This window comes from Urtica dioica, chromosome 11, assembly GCF_054948205.1.
Source record: "Urtica dioica subsp. dioica isolate 48M chromosome 11, U.dioica_male_clone48M_v1_H2, whole genome shotgun sequence".
Lineage (NCBI taxonomy): Eukaryota > Viridiplantae > Streptophyta > Magnoliopsida > Rosales > Urticaceae > Urtica > Urtica dioica.
This window is the reverse complement of record NC_142766.1, coordinates 3117981-3135070: the sequence shown is the minus strand read 5'-3', so window position 1 is coordinate 3135070 and position 17090 is coordinate 3117981. Positions and strand designations below refer to the sequence as shown.

At 39.9% G+C, this 17090-nt stretch overlaps 1 protein-coding gene across 1 annotated transcript; it reads left to right on the top strand.

Annotated features, from left to right (window-relative positions):
• Positions 1-6702: 6702 nt before the first annotated feature.
• LOC149380700 (PWWP domain-containing protein 1-like) lies at positions 6703-11491 on the top strand. Its single transcript, XM_089630278.1, has 2 exons — positions 6703-8107; positions 8834-11491. The coding sequence occupies exons 1-2, from the start codon at positions 7027-7029 to the stop codon at positions 11122-11124; spliced, it is 3372 nt and encodes a 1123-aa protein (XP_089486404.1). The 5' UTR covers positions 6703-7026; the 3' UTR covers positions 11125-11491.
• Positions 11492-17090: the final 5599 nt, after the last annotated feature.

The following is a 17090-nucleotide window of genomic DNA, read 5'->3' as shown; positions in this document are numbered from 1 at the left end:
CTTCACACTGCTGTAGGTTTCACTAAGAGAAAGAGGAATCAAGGAGAGGCACATGCTACTGAGCAAAAAGCCTCCGCCTCTGAAACTGTGAAGAGACCTTACAAGGCCGATAAAAAGAACTGTCCCGCCTATCTCAAAGCAAAGGAACATAGTATTGTACTAGTTACCGAAGCATGCTTAGTAGCTGATAATGTATCAACGTGGATTCTTGACTCCGCTGCTACTAACCATATTTGCTGTTCCTTGAATGGTTTCAAGAAAACCAAAAGCTTAGAGGAAGGCGAGTTCTGTTTCAAATGGGGTGATGGGAGCCTGGTGTCTGCAAAGGCTGTGGGATCCGTGACGCTGTCTTTTGAAGACCGCACTTTAAACTTGAATAATGTTTATTTTGTTCCTACCTTTGGGAAGAACTTAATATCCGTTGCTCGTCTTCGTGAGCAAGATTATTGTTTAAAGTTCATTAAGAATGGAATTCGTATTTCGTTTCCTGATAATTCTTTTGTCACTGACGCATGTATGAAGAATGCTCTTTTCTACATCTATCCCACTCAACCTTCTCTTTTAGACACCGAAATAGATAATGATCTAATTAGGGAGCCAAAGAGGATCAAACTTTCTGAATCCTCCGATCTAACAAAATCAACACACCTATGGCACTTAAGACTTGGTCATATCAGTCTAGAAAGGATTAAGAGACTTGTGAGGGATGGTCCACTCCAAGCCTCTGCAATAGGTTCACTACCTACTTGTGAATCCTGCATAGAAGGAAAAATGACTAAGCGACCTTTCTCTGATAAAGGTCGAAGAGCCACTGAGTTGCTGGAACTAATACATTCTGATGTATGTGGTCCGCTCAGCCAACAGGCACGTGGAGGATACGAATACTTCGTTACCTTCACTGATGATTACTCACGATATGGGTTTGTCTATTTGCTCAAACACAAATCCGAGACCTTTAACGTATTTAAGGTCTTTAGGGCTTTAGTGGAAAAGCAAACTGGCAAAGTGATCAAAACCCTTCGATCTGATCGAGGTGGTGAGTATATGTCTGGAGAGTTCGATGACTTTCTTAAAGAAGAAGGTATTGCTTCTCAGCTTACCGCACCTGGCACACCTCAACAAAACGGAGTGTCAGAGAGAAGAAACCGAACTCTTATGGAGATGGTTAGATCGATGATGAGTTACTCATCACTCCCGTTTTCCTTTTGGGGATATGCCCTCGAAACAGCCGCTTACATTCTGAACCAAGTTCCGTCTAAAACGGTTCCTGGTACTCCTTATGAAAGATGGACTGGCCGTAAAGTAAGTTTGGGCCACATCCGAATTTGGGGTTGCCCTGCACATGTGCTAAGGCAAAAGACTAGCAAGTTGGCTAGTAGGTCAGAATTGTGCCTGTTTGTAGGATATCCAAAGGAAACCAAAGGTTTCATTTTCTATAGTCCCGAGGACGATAAGACTTTCGTTAGCACGAATGCTCGTTTCCTCGAGGAGGACTTTATGAATGATGCAAAACCTAGAAGCAAAATTGTGCTTGAAGAAAAGTTGGGTGAGGAAGCTTCTACCTCATCTGTAAGAACTGTTCTTACCCCAACTGAAACACAACCTAACTCATCAGAATCTCGTCAAGTAGTACTTCGACGTAGTGGGAGGGCTACTCAAAAGCCTGACAGGTACATGTCTTATGGAGACTCTCTCGTAGCCGTCTCTGACATGGATGATCCTGTTTCCTATAGCCAAGCAATGGCTTGTTCTGAATCAAACCTTTGGCTTGACGCCATGAAAGTTGAGATGCACTCGATGTATGTCAACAAAGTCTGGAAACTTGTAGACCTTCCTGAAGGGATTAAACCCGTAGGGTGTAAGTGGATATACAAGAAGAAAATGGGTCCTGATGGGAACGTTGAGACGTTCAAAGCACGACTTGTGGCGAAGGGTTATACCCAACAAGAAGGGATTGACTATGAAGAAACCTTCTCGCCAGTCGCGATGCTTAAATCCATCCGCATACTCCTATCCATAGCTGCAGCTCTCGACTATGAGATCTGGCAAATGGATGTCAAGACAGCTTTTCTAAATGGCAATCTTGACGAGCGCATTTACATGGCTCAACCAGACGGTTTCGTGGATAAAGGTCAAGAGACCAAGGTTTGTGAGTTGCTTAAATCCATTTATGGACTAAAGCAAGCATCTAGGTCATGGAATATTAGATTCGATGAAACTGTAAAGAGCTTCGGCTTTGAACAGTCAATAGATGAGCCTTGTGTTTACAAGTTAATACACGAAGGCAGAGTTGTGTTTCTGGTACTATATGTCGATGATATACTACTCATTGGTAATGACGTGGGTAAGTTATCTGAGGTTAAGGTCTGGCTAGCAAAGCAATTCGATATGAAGGATCTAGGAGAAGCCGCGTACATTCTGGGAATCCAAATCTTTCGAGATAGGAAAAACCGGACCCTGTCGCTCTCTCAAGCATCTTATATTGATAAGGTGATGGATCGCTTCTCGATGCAAGACTGCAAGAGGGGTCAAACACCCTTTAGGCATGGAGTTTCACTCTCTAAGGACCAGTCTCCCAAGACTGCACAAGAGATTGAAGACATGAGGAAAATTCCTTACGCCTCTGCCGTAGGAAGCCTCATGTATGCTATGCTTTGCACCCGACCTGATATATGTTTCGCCGTTGGCGTAGTTAGTCGTTTCCAATCCAACCCTGGACCCGAGCACTGGATTGCTGTTAAGCATGTTCTTAAGTATCTTCGAAGAACTAGGAACTTGATGCTTACATACTCAGGTACTGACCTGACTATGACGGGATATACCGACTCCGATTTTCAAGCGGATAAGGATTCCAGGAAATCCACTTCGGGATCTGTGTTCATCCTTAATGGTGGAGCTGTTGTGTGGAGAAGTATTAAGCAATCTTGCATTGCTGACTCCACAATGAAAGCAGAATATGTGGCTGCTTGTGAAGCATCCAAAGAGGCTGTATGGCTTAGAAAATTCCTTAAGTATTTGGAAATTGTTCCAAACGTCGACGAGCCCATGACCCTTTATTGTGATAATAGTGGGGCTGTCGCTAACTCAAAGGAACCTAGAAGCCATAAGCGCTCTAAACATATTTAGAGGAAATACCATTTGATTCGAGAGATCGCGCAACGCGGAGACGTGGAGGTGAAGTAGATCTCTGGCAGATCCATTCACCAAGGCCCTAGCGAACATGGTCTTCGACCGACTTCGAGAGGGATTAGGCATGTAGGACTACTCACATCTTCTTTGAGTCAAGTGGGAGTTTGTTGTCAATGGTGCCCACAAGAAGAGTAGTAGTGTCTATTGATGTACATTTGATATCATATAGTCTTACGAAGACTCTTGCTTGTAATTGCCTATTCATTCATTAATAAAGTTGAAACGTTCATTCAATCTTCCTTGTCTGAAGCTTTATGATAAAACCATAGTCTTTTAGTCCATAAACAAACTTAACAACTTACGAAGAGACAAATGTAGATTTGCATGAACAAACTCTTCGTAGTTTGCTTAAAACGATATATTCGCAATCTTAGGGTCAAAGGACTATTGACCTCAGTATGATTGTTAGAAGAATCTATGATGTCTGGTTATGAGGCATTGAGAGTTAGGAACTCTATAGTTCTTCTAGGTATCTTCCGAAGGTACTGAATTGACCAGTGCACTTCTAGAGACAAGATAAGAACAAACCATTTAACCTCTTATGTCTCGAAGTCACTATGTATGAATTGCATCATGCTTACCTTAATCCTGAAATGAGACATGCCATTTCACACCTTAGTATTCTCATTTGAGAAAGTCAAAGTTCGGACTCACTATGTGATTCCGAACAAGGCCTATTGGTGAAGTACTAAGTTGTGAGTCTGTCATGAGTAACTTTGTGAAGTTCTCATAGATATGGAATTCATGTACAAGATTGCTGAAATGCAATGTATGTCACCTCATGCTTTGTTCCTTGGAGTGTGAATAAATGAACTGGCCAGTGTCCAAATTGAGTCTTGACTCTTTTGGATGAAACAATGTGACTTGTTAGCTCCTCGTCAATACATTGTTTCTAACTTATTCACAAGCGACAAAGGAGTTGAGGAAATAACAGCTAGAAGGGTAAAATGGTAATTTAGTAAATCCCGACTAGCTGATGACATTCATGAAGGGTAAACATAGATAATATTCAGTGGATCCGCTCATCATAATTAGGTCGAATTCTTGAGTAGAAAATAAATTCATTTGAACCGAGAGATTTTCAGTGTCAGCTCTTTAGTGGAGTCAGTTGGCATTAAGCTAAACTTGGAAAAGGTTTGTGAACTTTTGAGTCCAAGTGTTTAGCTAAAGCTTTGTTCATTTGGGTCCATGAGGTCACTGTCACGAATCACATCGATAGGAATAGTTAAACTGGAAGCTAAGCCAAAACAAGAACGAAAATAGTTAAAAGGGTATTTTTGTCTTTTGAGACAAAGGATGAAATGAATGTCAATAAATTTTTGGACAAGGTCATTTTGTGACATGTTTCACTCGGCCATGACTTGATCATTGGGCCTTGTGAATTAATTTCATTTCATAAGAATTTTATTGAAAATTCTTAATGGGCTTTTTTCATGTTCTCATGAATAAATGAAGAAGCTTCTAGAAGCTCCTTCTAGAGACATGTTGGGCGCCCAACATACCTAAGGAAAGAGAGTTTATTTTGTGCATAAATGTATTTAGATACTTGCCAAAAGAAAAAGAGGAAACAAATTTCCCACACAAGCATGGGGAATTTCGGCCAAGAGACTAATAGGCAAGCCAAGGAACAAAAAAGGAAACAAATCCTAGCCTTCTAGAAGGCTGCCTTGGGCGCCTAAGAGGAATGAGAAATAAGGGTTATTTTGCTCATGAATATGTGATATTCTATAGAAGAGGAAACTACCTTATTGAAGGTGAGACCTCTCCTATAAATAGGAGCCTCATTTCCTCACAATTGATTCATCCAAGTTTAAGAGATTTGAGAGACTCTCTCTCTAGAACTTGGCCGAAGTCCTCTTCTCTCTCTCTCTAGTTTATTTTCGGTTTTCTCTTGTCTTGGCACCTAGGTCCTCACTCGACCTAGTCTTTAGCTCTGCGACTTCGAGACTCGTTCTCAAGTCGTAGTGTTTAAAAGTGCCCACTCACTGATTCCTTCTTTTCGAGTGATTTAGTGATAGAAACTTTCGTGGTTGCTCGAGGTGCCGAGGAAAGAAAGAGAGACGTGCTGCGAGGGGAGACGAGCGTTGCAACTTTCCAAAAGCTTCTACAAGGTTCAAGCTTCAAGAAAGGTTAGTAACTTTAATAGCTCATATTAGTTTTTATTTACATGCATATGCTCTTGTCTAGGTTAGTAAAAACTAGTTTTACTTAAAAAGAAAATTTTTAAAATTCCGCCGCTTTGCGAAGCGTTTAATCTTTTTCTTAAACCCTAGATCGATTCCAACAGATCATCCATGGTTGTCCATTGTTGTACTTATTCTACCGTCTAGTAAAGTTCTATTTCCACTGAGAATATCATCTTCCAGAAGTAGACACGATTGGTCTAACTGAGTTATCAACTCATTGTCTCTTTATTTATAGTTTATTTTAGTTTGCCTAATTTTCTAAAATGGTAAGTTATTTAATAACTTGTTAGAACAACTTAAGAGACATCACGAAAACAGTTTTTTTTTTTTTTACTTTTTAAGTTTTAATGACATTAATTGACCCTACATTGACAATAAAGGGTTTTATACCCCTTGCTTGCATGCTCTTCTCCTAGTAATGCCCTGTATTTGTATATAATTTTACATTAAAAAAGATATCGATTTGAAAACAAACTTGGAATGAGATATACATGGCCACCGCTAAAAAAAAGATAAATATGTCAAATCTCGATAAAATATGACCCTTGTGCAATATTATATGACAATAGACTATGGCACATAACGACATAGCGATGACACTACGACACGCCATGATACGACAGACCATGAAACACCTACTTCTTAATGACATTATATGACACTACACAACAGCTTACAAAACATTTACGACACCTTACAATAATTAACATAATTGTCTTAAATAATGGTTTTTTGAGGAAACAATGTGAAATTGAGTTTTTTCAAAATTCCGTGATATCATTGTTTGATATTTTGAAGGAAACAACTTATTTGAGTTGGTAGATAAGTTGTTTATGAACAATATTGTAGACACATTTCTTGTAAATCTGATAATTGAAGTTACCTTAAGTATATTGGTCCTTCCGCTAATGCCTTCAATTCTTATCTCCAACGACAAAGATGTTGCATAGTTCATGAATCACCATTATCGAACAATGTTGACTTACATTTTATTTAAGATATTATATATTTTTTTGATAAAAATGAAATACCATTGTTGGTTGAATTCTTCTATATTCTCTTCGATAACATAGTTTTTTGCACTTTTTGCTAAATTTAACTTTTTTATCCTAAAAATTTAAAAATCAACTATTTTAGAATTTTTTTTTCGTATATTAAGTCCCTGGTTCAAAATCCTGGCTTCCTTCTTGGATATATCGTATCAAACATTCAACAAAATTAAAAATTAAGAGATTTTTTTTAAGAAAAAAATTAAGAGATAAATTTACAAAATACTAAAAAAAAAAAAAAAAAAGTGATGTGAGAGAAAATAATTATTATTGTTACGACGACGTGTCGTCGCACAAAGGTGCTGTGCTCGATGAGCACATAATCTCTCGGCATCGCGAGAGTAAAATGACGAGTCCCCAAAAAAAAGCCCCAGAAATAATCCTTTTTCCAGTGACTAATTTCTCTCCTTAATCCCCAGATTTTCTCGCCGTTTAAAAACTCTCTCGATCTCATTTCTCCTCGTCTTAACTTTCATTCGCGCACTTTCGCTCGATATCCTACTACGTTGAATCCATTTCGGTTGTCGTTAACTCTGAGGCGGTGAAAGAACGTCATGCTTTGTCCATTACCCTAGGGTTTTGCGGGTACCGAAGCTTATCCGATGGTTTCCCTGACGAAAAACAGCGATGGCGAGCTCGATACGAAACCCGAATTCATTGAAGAACCGTCCGAGGATGCGAAATCGAGAATCTCGAAAGAGCGGACTTCGGATTCGAGAGTGATCGACGAAGCTAGGGTTTCGGAAATGGACCTCGATTCGGGGGCTCAAGGTTCCTCTGATGGTCCTAGGGTTTCGGAGGAGGCTAGGGTTAAGACAGATGTCTCGAAGGAGAGTGAAGGAGGAGAAATGGAAGCGACGGAGGCAGAGGTCAAAGTTGAGAGCTCGAGCGCCGATGATGAAGAAGAAGATGAAGAAGAAGGCCAAACGGTGAAAAGCAATGGCTCTCAGTTCAACTCTCTTCTCTCCGAGTTCGATGACTTTGTGGCGAACGAGAACAGCGGTCAAATGGCAACATCGAGAGCTCAGAGGTACGGCTTCGACGTCGGCGACTTGGTGTGGGGAAAAGTGAAATCCCATCCGTGGTGGCCGGGCCATATATTCAACGAGGCTTTTGCAACTTCTCAGGTCCGTCGGACGAGAAGAGAAGGCCATGTTTTGGTGGCTTTCTTCGGAGACAGCAGCTATGGGTGGTTCGACCCGGCAGATTTCATCCCCTTCGACGTCAATTTCACTGAGAAATCGAAGCAGACGAGCTCACGGAACTTCACCAAGGCCGTGGAAGAGGCCGTTGACGAGGCGAGCCGGCGGTGCGGCCTGGGATTGGCCTGCAAGTGTCGGAGCCCTTACAGCTTCCGGGCCACGAGCGTGAAGGGCTATTTCGTGGTGGACGTGCCCGATTACGAGCCGCACGCGGTCTACTCCGCGAAGCAGATTCAGACAGCGAGGGACAGCTTCAGGCCGAGGGAAGCCTTGTCCTTTGTGAAGAACTTGGCGTTGTCGCCGTGCATCGGAAATGAGAAGGATCTCGAGTTCGTGAAGAATAAGGCCACCGTCACTGCTTATCGGAAGGCTGTGTTCGAGGAATTTGATGTGACTTACGCACAGGCATTTGGTGTTCAGCCTGGACGACCAGCGCACGACCGGGCTGATTTGCGGGATCAAGCTAAGCAGCCACCTCGAGGTAATAATTCCCGTTTCCTTGAATTTGTATTGGTAGTTATACTGGAAAAGGATATTGTGATTAGTGAACTTGTGTGTGGTTAATGATTGTACAATGAGCTTTCATGTACGTTGACATTGTGCTTGCTAACATACGAGTAGCTTCAGGACAAATTGAATAGTCTACATTCGCAGATAAGAGTAAATATAGAAATTATTTAAGTAGGTGTTTGAGCCAGGCTTTTATTGAATAGTTTACATTGGTAAATAATTTATTTTTAAAAGAAACAAGGGACATTTTTATTATTAAGCGGCCATTCTGAAAAAAATACAAAGAAGGCAGAGAGGGTTTTACATTGGTAAGTAAATTGTAAGAGCGTGAAATGAGTCTTGCACTTGTTAGTAGATGGAAAATGAGGTGGTACTGTCACTGCCATATTGGTTTCAAATTTCAATGGCATGTAATATATAAGATGGGACATAGAATGCAGTTGATGTTAAGTGCATTTATCATTTTGCCTCACTGAAAACGTGTTGACAAGCTGGGAGTTGGTTTTTAAACAAACAAAAAAGGAGCAAATTTGCAGTATTTGAGTTGAACTCTTGAACCATCTCACGTGCTGATGGTTTCGCTTATTTACAAGATCGTTTAAACTCGCTATTCTTTATTTATTTATTATTGTCTCAAGCTTATTGTTATTAGCTATGCATTTTTATTTCGGTTCTGATGAGTTCATATCGTGCACAGCACCTTTGAGCGGTCCATTGGTGATCGCAGAAACTCTAGGTGGTGGTAAAAGTGCTACTAAAGAAAAGAAAGTTAAAGACAGCTCCAAAAAGGACAAGTACCTTCTCAAGCGTAGAGATGAATCCAGTAACTTGAAAAAGGGCAGCCAGAATGGCCAAGGGAAGGAGAACTCTGCAGTGCCATTGGCTTCTTCGGAGGGATCTGTGGCAGTTGGAGACAAGGATTTTCAGAAGCCTGAGATTGTTAACAAGACTGATGCGGATTCAAATTCAATTGGAGGCGAAGCTGTAACCATCAATCAGGGATCATCTAGCCGTTCTAATGTTGCCCAAGATGTGTCTATAGACTCGAAGTCTTCTCTTGATAAGGGCAAGGGTGTTCTGAGTGAAGTGTACGAGGGATCTGAGTCTGTTTCAGGTTGCATCCCGGTCTCTAAAGGCGCAGAGAAAAGTGACTTATTGGGGGATGTGACATTGAAAACCGATGGTGCATCACAATCTTCAAATCTTGAAGCTCATGGGTCGGCAGAGTCGATGTCCACAGATCGGGAGGATGGGAACCGTGGAATGGGAACAATTCACGACGGTCAGATTGTTGAAGGTCAGTCATCAAGTGGCGCGAAGCCTTCAAGTGGACATAGCAAGGTTGGCGGAGGGAAAAAGACAAAACTTAAGCGGCCCCGGGAAGAACCAGACGCCGAGAACCCAGTGGGAGAGGGAACGAAAAAGAAAAAGAAGAAGCAATCAGACACAGAGACAAGCTCTAAGAAGCTACAGAAGCATTCAGTTCCTAAAAATGCGGGTCTATCAGCTGTGAAAAAAGTGGGAAAAACAGCCAAGCCTAGTCTGACTCCTAAAAAAGAGCTCAAGGTAAAACAATCTAAGAAAATTGCTTCTTCTAGTAACTTGTACGATTCCTCTGGAACATTGGAATCAAGCGACCTCGGGATTACCAAGCTCGAACTTCCACAACTCTTGAGTGATTTGCAAGTCCTTGCTCTCGATCCATTTCATGGAAAGGAAAGAAGCAGCCCGGCGATCGTTCGGAAGTTCTTTCTGCAATTTAGGTCGCTCGTTTACCAGAAAAGTCTGTCTCAGTCACCACCACCAGAGTCTGAAGCACTCGAACCTCGTCCCTCTAAATCTCCCGCGAGCGTCGGAGCCTCCGATAACAGCTCCGCCGAGCCCATCAGAGACCTTCCATCCACAAAACCGGCAAAACCCACGTTCAGATCGGAGGATCCAACAATAGCTGGGCGAAAGCGGTCCTCATCTGATCGTCAAGAGGACATTGCAGCAAAGAGGTCAAAGAAAGTCAACGACATTAAAACCCTGACAGCAGAGAAGAAAAGCACCCAGAAAACTCCAGAAGCGTACCGCAGCGGAGAAGGAAGAGAAGCAGCGGTCCCTCTTGGTCGAAGAACGAAGCTGGATTCATCCAAGAGATCAGAGCCCACGATGCTGGTGATGAAATTCCCTCCCAAGACGTCTCTGCCGTCCCCAGCGGAGCTGAAGGCGAGATTCGCCCGGTTCGGGCCGATAGACCAGTCGGGCCTCCGCGTGTTCTGGAAGTCACAGACATGCCGGATCGTGTTCCTCCACCGGTCCGACGCCCAGGCCGCTTGCAGATACGCCGCCGCAAACACGAGCTTGTTCGGCCCGCCAGGCATGAGGTGCTTCGTCAAAGACTACGGCTCCTCCGCCGAAGCCCCCGAGCTCGGGACCGACGACAACCCGACCGAGGCCCCGCGGGTCAGGGACTCGGATCCCATCCGCCCCGCACTCCACCTCAAGTCCTGCCTGAAGAAGCCCCCAGCCGACGAGCCGGCCGCCGGGAACAATAGAGGTACTCCGCGTGTGAAGTTCATGTTGGGCGGCGAAGAAGCTACTATTACCACTACTAGGGCTGAGCCTTCTTCTTCCTTACCTGCTAATAGGAATAACAAGAATAGTGGTGGTGCACTTGTTCCTCCTCCAACTAGTTCATCGTCTGTTGAAATGGATTTTACCCTTGTTCGAAACGTTGTTCCTCCGATTCTCCCGCTCCCTCCTCAATTTGCGAAACTACCCCCACTTAACCACAATTCGCATATTCACCATCATCATCATCATGATGTGTTGGCGATGGGACCCAGAACCAGTTTGAATTCCGGTGCACCACCACCACCACCACAACAAAGTAGCAGCGTTGTGGACATTTCCCAGCAGATGCTGAGCCTATTGACCCGGTGCAACGACGTTGTCACCAGTGTCACCGGCTTTCTAGGCTATGTACCTTATCACCCGCTCTGAAGAAAAGAAGAAGAAAAAAAGTCAGTTTTTAAGGGTGACAGAAAATAGATAATTGGACCAAATAGGGCTCCATAAGCACGACGCTTGTGGGTGGATGGGTTTTAGGTTCAAAAAAAGGGAATTCTTGCTTAAAAAAACTGGCTACATCGATCTCACTTGGTGTCCATTTTATTATGTTATGTTGTACATCGGCGTTCAACTATTTTTGTCGTTTTTGTGGGCCGGTTTACTGCTCATATGCCCACACCATTCATCGTGTTTCTTACGTTGTTTGTTAAGCTATACAGTTCTTGAAATCGCTTTTCTGGCTGACTTCTTATACAACCTATTTGATTTGTGCCTCCTAATTTATTATTATTTTTAATTATAGTCTAGAACTAGAACCTCGAAATTATAAATTCAGACCAAATGATATATCAATCAACCTGAGTGTCAGACGCGTAAAATAGTGCTTCGAGACTAAACATAGTCTGTATACTTGGGTAAGAATGAGACAATGGTTGAGTTTGGATTTATTCATTGTCCTGATTGGTACGATTTACATGGAAATTGTTCACTCAAGCAGCGACTCTACCGCCTACTGATGGTATACATCGCATATTTTGAAAGAATGTTTTCACTAAAAATATAGAATTTCCATATACGTGGTCTTTTTATATTAGCTTGAATCGTATATACTTAAGTCATCGTTTGTGAAAAAGTTTGTGGTTTTGTTATTAGTTTTTATGATTTACGGGGTTAAAAAAATGAGTCCGAAGAGTATGTTTGTATCAATAATGAACTTGTAAGTTTTAATCAAATATTGAAAAGCACAAAGGTAAAAAATAATGTTTTATGTAACTCCAATGATACATTTATTATTTTATAATAAAGCGAAATTTATTTAAGGGCACTAAAGCAAATTAGACATATTAAAACGTTGTAATTTTAATTTGGCCAACATTTTGAAAGTTTTAGTTAAATAATAAATAGCCATGACATATTAGTCAATAGCCTTTTACCCAAATACCTTTAAACTATTGCCGCCCATTTTGTTTACTTACCTTAAAAAAATCCTGCAAATTAGGTAACTGCTTCCCTAGTACACGCAAATTATTAAGAGAATCGTTAACAACTAAACCACTTAAAACATATTAATTTTATTATAACCAACGTTTAGTTAATAATTGATAATTAGCCAAATTGATGATGTGGCGAGTGAAACCACTAATTTTGTACCGAATATACCCTTATTAGTTAATTAATAAAATTGATTTTCGTATTAAAAAAATATCATTATTTTTTAAATTCCTTAATTATAAGATCTGGATTTTATGATTTCAAAATAAACTTTAAAAAAAAAAAAACCGTTATACAAATGACACGTTTCATTTTTTATGTTTTTCAAATTTTCGCAATAATAATTAGTAATATATAACAGTTAATAATCAATAATAATCGTTAATAACGTACTGGTCTCAAGATTATATGTTCTTCACAGTAAATAATCGTTAATTTTTGTTAATAAGCGTTTGTTTATCTCTTTTCGTCAATATTTTTATGGTTTTGTTCAGAATTAATTATTGTTAATTATCATTGATACGTGGCCTTTATCTTCTCCAAGAGCTTTTTTCTGCGATTTTAATGTGTTGAATGGCTTATATGTTTTGGTTTTCTTTTTTAAATTGTGTAATTGGTTACGTGTACCATTAAATATGCCTTATTAATCGTATTTATTGGTTTTTTTTTTCTCATGTAACACATTCACGTAGCATTGGGCGGGAATAAGTTGTAGGGGTACACATGTCTATTTGCACCTGGTAATAAATGAAGATGGCCAATTGTCACAAATTATCTAAAAGGTGGCTAAAATGCAATTACAAGTTTCAAAATGGCCACAAATCTAGCCCGCCCAATTATTAATGTCCCTCAAAACGGGAAAAAAAAATCCCGAAGAAGAAGAGGAATATGATCACCTATAAACAATAATTAAAGATTATTAATCGTGTGGAAACTCATAAAATATCTTGAAAACAATGATGAAGACGGTCCCTTATTAACAATAATCACCGATTATTTACTATGTAGAAACCCAAAAATCAAGAGATAATTAACTATTAACTTTAGTGATGCTTTATACACGATTCTGGGGTAAAAAAAACTCGAAAAATATAGAAACCGTGCAACCATTAACTTTAATTTACAATAATTAACTGTGATGAACTATACACGATTCAGAAGAAAAAAAAATCTGAAACCACAACCAGTAACTATTAACGTTAGTTAACGACTATTAACTATGATGAACTACACATATGTCAAAAGAACCGTGATTCCGCTCGGCGAAGCCCAACCCGGCTAAGGTGTGCTTAACGTGGTTGTGCTCAATCATGAGCACGAAGTAGCGGGACGAGTCAAGGACGGTCTCGACAGAGGCCATGAGCAAGCCGGTGGTGACAAAGCAGACGGAAAATAGGTCGTCGAATTTTGGGTCCTTTGGGCAGAGAGAGAGAGAGAGAGAGAGTTGATTTTGAAAAAAAAAACGGAATGATTTTCTTAAATAGTTGGCAAATCCTACTATGTAGGAAATTAATTGTCTTTTTTTTCAAAATTATATCTGATTGCCCAAAATGTGTATTAGATATAATATATTTGACTCCAGTTGTCATGCTTGCCAAAAGGCTCTTTAAAAAAAATTGAAACTTTAGTTAAAAGAAAATTAGTAAATTTCAAGTCGCTTAGTTGGTTATATTTTTCAATCTTTAATGCTAGAAATGTTTATTCACATGTCTTGTTGATTATTTGAAACGCTAGAAATAATTTGTCACCTTAATCAAAATGCAAAACTTAACATAGGACTTTTTTGACTCCCTGTTAAGTCCACGGGAAATGTGAACATGTATATGAAAATCACAGAGATTCAAGATGGATGTTTAAATCCGAGGAATATATGATTTAAAGTAATTACCAGATAACTATAGGTTGAATATAGAATAGGTATACTCCCTCTTTCTATTTTCTAGTAATAAAAAATCGAGTGAGTTTCTTGTCAGGTACCGATACATTAGTTATGGTACCAAAAATAAATACAGTAGCCGTTATGTTTCTTGGTGGAAATTCATCTCCGCGGACAAAGATAAGACATGTGTGATAAATTCTTCTTTATTCAGAGGTTTGTGTCTCTCAATGGTCCAATTGATGGAAGCGAGTGGGAGGGACATTTTTCAGCCGAGTGAGAGCCGATCTCGATCTTGGGAGGTAAAGGTCGGAGCAACCTGTTATTGGAGAGCTCTTCCAAGCCTCTGATGTCGTGTCGCAATTGAGCCGCGTGCAAAACGGCGTGATCGAGAACGAGCGGGTTCCCCGGAGCATGTCGAGCTAGGTCTAGCAAAGTCCCGCCACAATTTGTTTTCTGATCTGGAAGGCCAGAAATGCGTACGTCCACGGCTCGGAAAGTACGAGTCCTGGCCGAATTGTTGAAGCGGCATCAAATGTAAACATAAACAAAAATATAATTGTTTTTAAAAGAGAAATTGTCTCATTTGCCACCAATTTCATAACATTTTCTCATTTTCCACCAAAAGACTAATTTTTCCCAAAATGTCACCATCTATGTCAACAATGTTGACATCTATTTTTGCCCTTTACTATGAGATGTCAACATTGTTGACATAAATGTCAACAATGTTGACATCTCGGTGGCATTTTAGAAAAAATTAGTCTTTTGGTGGAAAGTGGGAAAATGTTATGAAATCGATGGCAAATGGAGTAATTTCTCTTTTTAAAATGATGGGTGGAGTTATAGTTATTATTTTAAAATATCTCATCTCTGCTCCGTCCCTTGACATAAATATATATTTTTTTAATCAAACATAAACATAAAGTAAATTCTTGTTTTTTTTATGCACTGCTTCTTCATAAAATAAATACACTCCTTGCACGCGAGTATTTCTAACTCCCACAAATATAGAATCTAAAAAGCTAACAAAATACCGCGAGTTGTTTGCTTCTTTTTTCTTTTTCCTTTTTTTTTTTTTGGAAACTACAATCTATTTGTTTTTTATAATATATCATTTAAAAAAGAGATTGATAAAGAACTAGCCACTTGAAGAGATAGGTTTTAAAATAATAGCCCAATTATTAGTTTATTAGGTAACTAGCCCAAATTATATAGAGTTTCCAGAATTACCCTTTGCCTCAAAATACCATCTCTCTCTCTCTCTCTCTCTCTCTCTCTCTCTCTCTCTCTCTCTCTCTCTCTCTCTCTCTCTCTCTCTCGTTTCAATCCCAAACTCAAAATCCCCAAAACCAAATCCAAAACCATTTTTCATTTCTTCAGAGAAGAAGATTCCAAAATTTTCATGGCTTCCTCCGATTTCGACGATCTCTCATACCAGTCCGGCCACTGAACCACGTTCACCTTCGAAGCTACCGCCGGAGCTCTGCCGGAGGGTCAGAACAGCCCTCTGGTGTGTCCGTACGGCCTCTACGCCGAGCAAATCTCCGATACATCTTTCACTTCCCTTCGCGGCCTCAATCTCTGATCGTGGCTCTATCGAATCAAACCATCAGTCATTCACGAGTCTATCCAATCAAACCATCAGTCACTCACGAGCCTTTCAAGCCTTCTCTGATCGCAGCGAAGCTCGTCCGAGAGTTCACTCAGTCCAATCGCACGGCCATGCCGACTCCACCTCATCATCTCTCTCTCTCACTCAGTCCACGAGGGCGTTGAAGCGCCGAGAGACGGCCCGGCATCGGAGGTTGAGGAGGCCGACGCCGAGCTCGCCGATATCAGCCGTGCCTCAATAGAGAAATCGGCGAGGATCGAGGCTTTGGAGCGCGAAATCGAGAGTTCCAAGGCTGCGAAAGCAGAGATCGAGAAGCGAGCGACGGAGTTGGAGAAAAAAGTCCTTTCGTTAGAGGCGAGAGAGGTTGATGGGAGAAACAAGACAGTTAGGGCTGAGGAACTGGCCAGAGATTCGGTGGGAGAGAAGGAGAAGGAGATCGGATTCCTGAAGAGGACCGTGGCATACTTGGCCGAATGAGTGAGAGCATGAACGAAAGTTGTCTGAGAACACTATGTGATTTTGGTGGCTTGTGTTAGTGTTTAAGATTCGGACTGCCATTTTTATTATTTTTTAAGAGACTAAAATATTACAAAATCAATAGTTTAGTGCAAGATTAACTAATGTTGTGTATAGAGACTGACCAATGTTGTGTATATCGTAATGTTGTGTATGTCGTTCTAAATAAAATCGGATTTACTGTTATTATTTACCGTAGAAACGAGTGATTTACTCAATGGTTAATATGATTTACTGTCATCGATTGTTCCCGAAATTAATTAGTAAATCGTATCTACTGTTAGATTAACTGTCCTCATCTTTGATATTTTTCTTGTTAAATTAACTAAAAAATGTTATGGTTAATCGTATTTACTATTGTTCTTGTTACGGTAAATAAGATTGACTATTGTTCTTGTTACGGTAAATAAGATTGACTATTGTTCTTGTTACGGTAAATAATATTTACTATTGTTCTTGTTACGGTAAATAAGATTTACTATTGTTCTTGTTACGGTAAATAAGATTTGTTGTTTTCTTGTTACGGTAAATAATATTTACTATTGTTCTTGTTACGGTAAATAAGATTTACTGTTATTCTTGTTACGGTAAATAAGATTTACTTTTGTTCTTGTTACGGTAAATAAGATTTACTATTGTTCTTGTTACGGTAAATAAGATTTACTGTAGTTTTTGTTATTGTTAATTAGATTTTACTAATTTTTTTTGTTATGGATGATATTATTTACTATGATAGTTAATAATATTAACTTAAGGGTATTATTGGAATATTAGAATGTTGCTATGATAAATTGTCTATTTTCCTAAATATGTTAATAGTTGGACTATAATTTTAAAGTAGGGGTGTTGTTTTGATTAGTTGTTTAGCCGGTCATTTAAAAAACTTTAGTATTATTTTTA

Coding starts and splice junctions, on each gene's coding strand:
- LOC149380700 (XM_089630278.1), top strand. CDS start 7,027: ATGGTTTCCCTGACGAAAAACAGCGATGGCGAGCTCGATACGAAACCC. Junction 8,108..8,833: donor AGCTAAGCAGCCACCTCGAG/GTAATAATTCCC, acceptor TATCGTGCACAG/CACCTTTGAGCGGTCCATTG.